The sequence below is a fragment of the Otolemur garnettii genome, unplaced genomic scaffold, assembly GCF_000181295.1.
Source record: "Otolemur garnettii isolate 467f Iridium unplaced genomic scaffold, OtoGar3 scaffold00211, whole genome shotgun sequence".
Lineage (NCBI taxonomy): Eukaryota > Metazoa > Chordata > Mammalia > Primates > Galagidae > Otolemur > Otolemur garnettii.
Window position 1 is genome coordinate 2,302,143 of NW_003852606.1, and position 2,268 is coordinate 2,304,410.

Consider the following 2,268-nt stretch of genomic DNA (forward strand, 5'->3'; position numbering starts at 1 on the left):
AAAAAAAAAAAAAAAAAGGAAAAGGAAAAAGCTTAAAAAAAATGTTACCATGGATGGGCTTGGGAGGACATTATGTGAAATGAAATAAAGCCAATAAAGCCAGGTATAGAAAAATAAATATTGCATGTTCTCATTCATATATGGAAGCTAACAAAGTTAACCTCATGCAAGTAGAGAGTACACAGTAGTTACCAAAGGCTGGGGAGGGTAGGGGGAGAGGGCATTGACAAAAGTTGGTTAACATACATAAAAGTACAGCTAGATATTATAGAATAAGTTCTAGTGTTCTATAGCACTGCAGGGTGACTGCAGCTAACAATTTACTGTGTATTTTTAGAGAGCTAGAGGAGTGCATTTTGAAATGTTCCCAGTGCAAACAAATGATAAATGCTTGAGGTGATGAAATGCTAATTACTCTGAACTGGTCATTGCACATTGTATATGCATGTATCAAAATATCATACTGTGCCCCAGATATGTATATTATAGGTCAATTAAAAATAATAAAAGCAAAAGCAAAAAAAATCTTGACTATTTGGACATGTAGTGAACCTGAGACCACTCAAAACTAAAGAAAACGAAGGCCGTTCTAAAGCATACAAGAAGCTATTGTAAATTATCTAGCCACACATTAGGTTTATCATTTAGTATTTTATTTAACTGTTATAAAAATCTCTCCTAAAATGTTGCTTAATCTAATAAGGGATTTGTTTCATGTAACAAACAAGTCCAGAAATACTGTCTACAGCAGTCATGGACACCAAAAAACATGGGTAGTGAGGAATATTCTAATTTGAGGGTTATGTTATTGGGACCATCATTCTAATGGTCTTCAAGTTGCTCATCCCGTCAGGCATTTCATGCAATTTCCAGAGAGCAAAAATAACTTGGTTAAGAGGAAAAAAAAGAGCAACAATAACTCTCTCCTTTCCAAACAGATTTCCAGAAATCCAAATTAATCAATTTTACACTCCTCATTGGCTGGGTCTGTAAGCTCTACATACCATCTGTTATGAGGAAAAACTGGGAAATTCACTTAAAGACATTAAACAGTGCTTAATGTGGAAACATGAATCCATGTACCCTTGTAAAGAAAATAAGAAGAATGGAAATGGTAGGGAAACTTACAGAATTGGCCACATTAGATGGAATGTTATAACAAGTGCCTCAAATCAGTATCATAAAGACTATACACTCTGACTATACTGTAGCCAAATAGTGACCAGTAAGAACATGTTAATAAAGATAACATCACAGAAAGTCCTAATCCCAAGTCTAAATTAAGGCAGCTCAAAGAGGGCTTCACACTGGAAATGAGATCCTATGTACTTAAGTTAATTGTAGTGAAGCTACTACAAATGAAAATTTAAGTGGCAGAACTGAAAGGGTGCAAAGAGGGAATATTCATCATTTTATAGCACCTGTTCCAACTGGATGAGACAATGACCATGGCAACAATGATTAATATTTATAGTGTTTTTAAAGTCCTAATATGTACTCATTTATGCCTGATAAGTGAAGAGCTGGAACTGAAGGCTTTCTCATATCTATTTCACTCATAGTCTTTCTCTAGGGTGTGGTTTCACATGTAACATATGGGATATGTTTTTAGAGAGGTTTTCCCTCTATTCCTTACTCTCATAAAGAGCCTTGGCAGTGTGAGTTCGTATATGGACTAGTTTGAGAGAACATTGAAGGCATTTCCATGTTCCCTAGGTCATAGTTTCTCTCTAGCATGAGGACAAAATGTCTACTCAAGATGAATGAAGATGAAAGGCTTTCCATAGACCTCACATTCACAGGGTTTCTTTTCAGTGTCAATTCTCACATTTCTGTAAGATATGAAAGTTCAGGCAAGATGTACATTAGCTCATTGCACTCCCTTCCAGTATATGTTCAATGTGGTGAGAAAACTAAGCTTTTCCCAAATTCCTTTCATTCACAGGATTTCTTTCTGTGAGTTCTGAGATGGCTTTTAAGTCCTGAAGATTCTATGAATGTTTTCCCACATTTCTCACACTTACAGGGTTTCTCTCCAGTGTGAGTCCTTATGTGTACAGTAAGTTTTGAGGACTTACTGAAGGCTTTCCCATATTCCTTACATTCATAGGGCTTCTCCACAATGTGCCTTCCTAGATGTTTATTAAGGTGTAAAGAATATCTGAAGGCTTTCCCACATATCTTACATTTATAGGGTTTCTCTCCTGTGTGAATTTTCATGTCGCATGAGGAATAACTGATAAATGAAGGCTTTCCCACATCCATGAC

At 35.9% G+C, this 2,268-nt stretch overlaps 1 protein-coding gene across 1 annotated transcript in view; it reads right to left on the minus strand.

Annotated features, from left to right (window-relative positions):
* Positions 1-1,935: 1,935 nt before the first annotated feature.
* The window catches only part of ZNF114 (zinc finger protein 114), a 5,631-nt gene continuing 5,298 nt past the window's right edge, over positions 1,936-2,268 (minus strand). Inside the window, 2 exon segments of the mRNA XM_012812516.2 lie at positions 1,936-2,218; positions 2,220-2,260. Of these exon segments, the coding sequence (XP_012667970.2) occupies positions 1,936-2,218; positions 2,220-2,260 (324 nt within the window).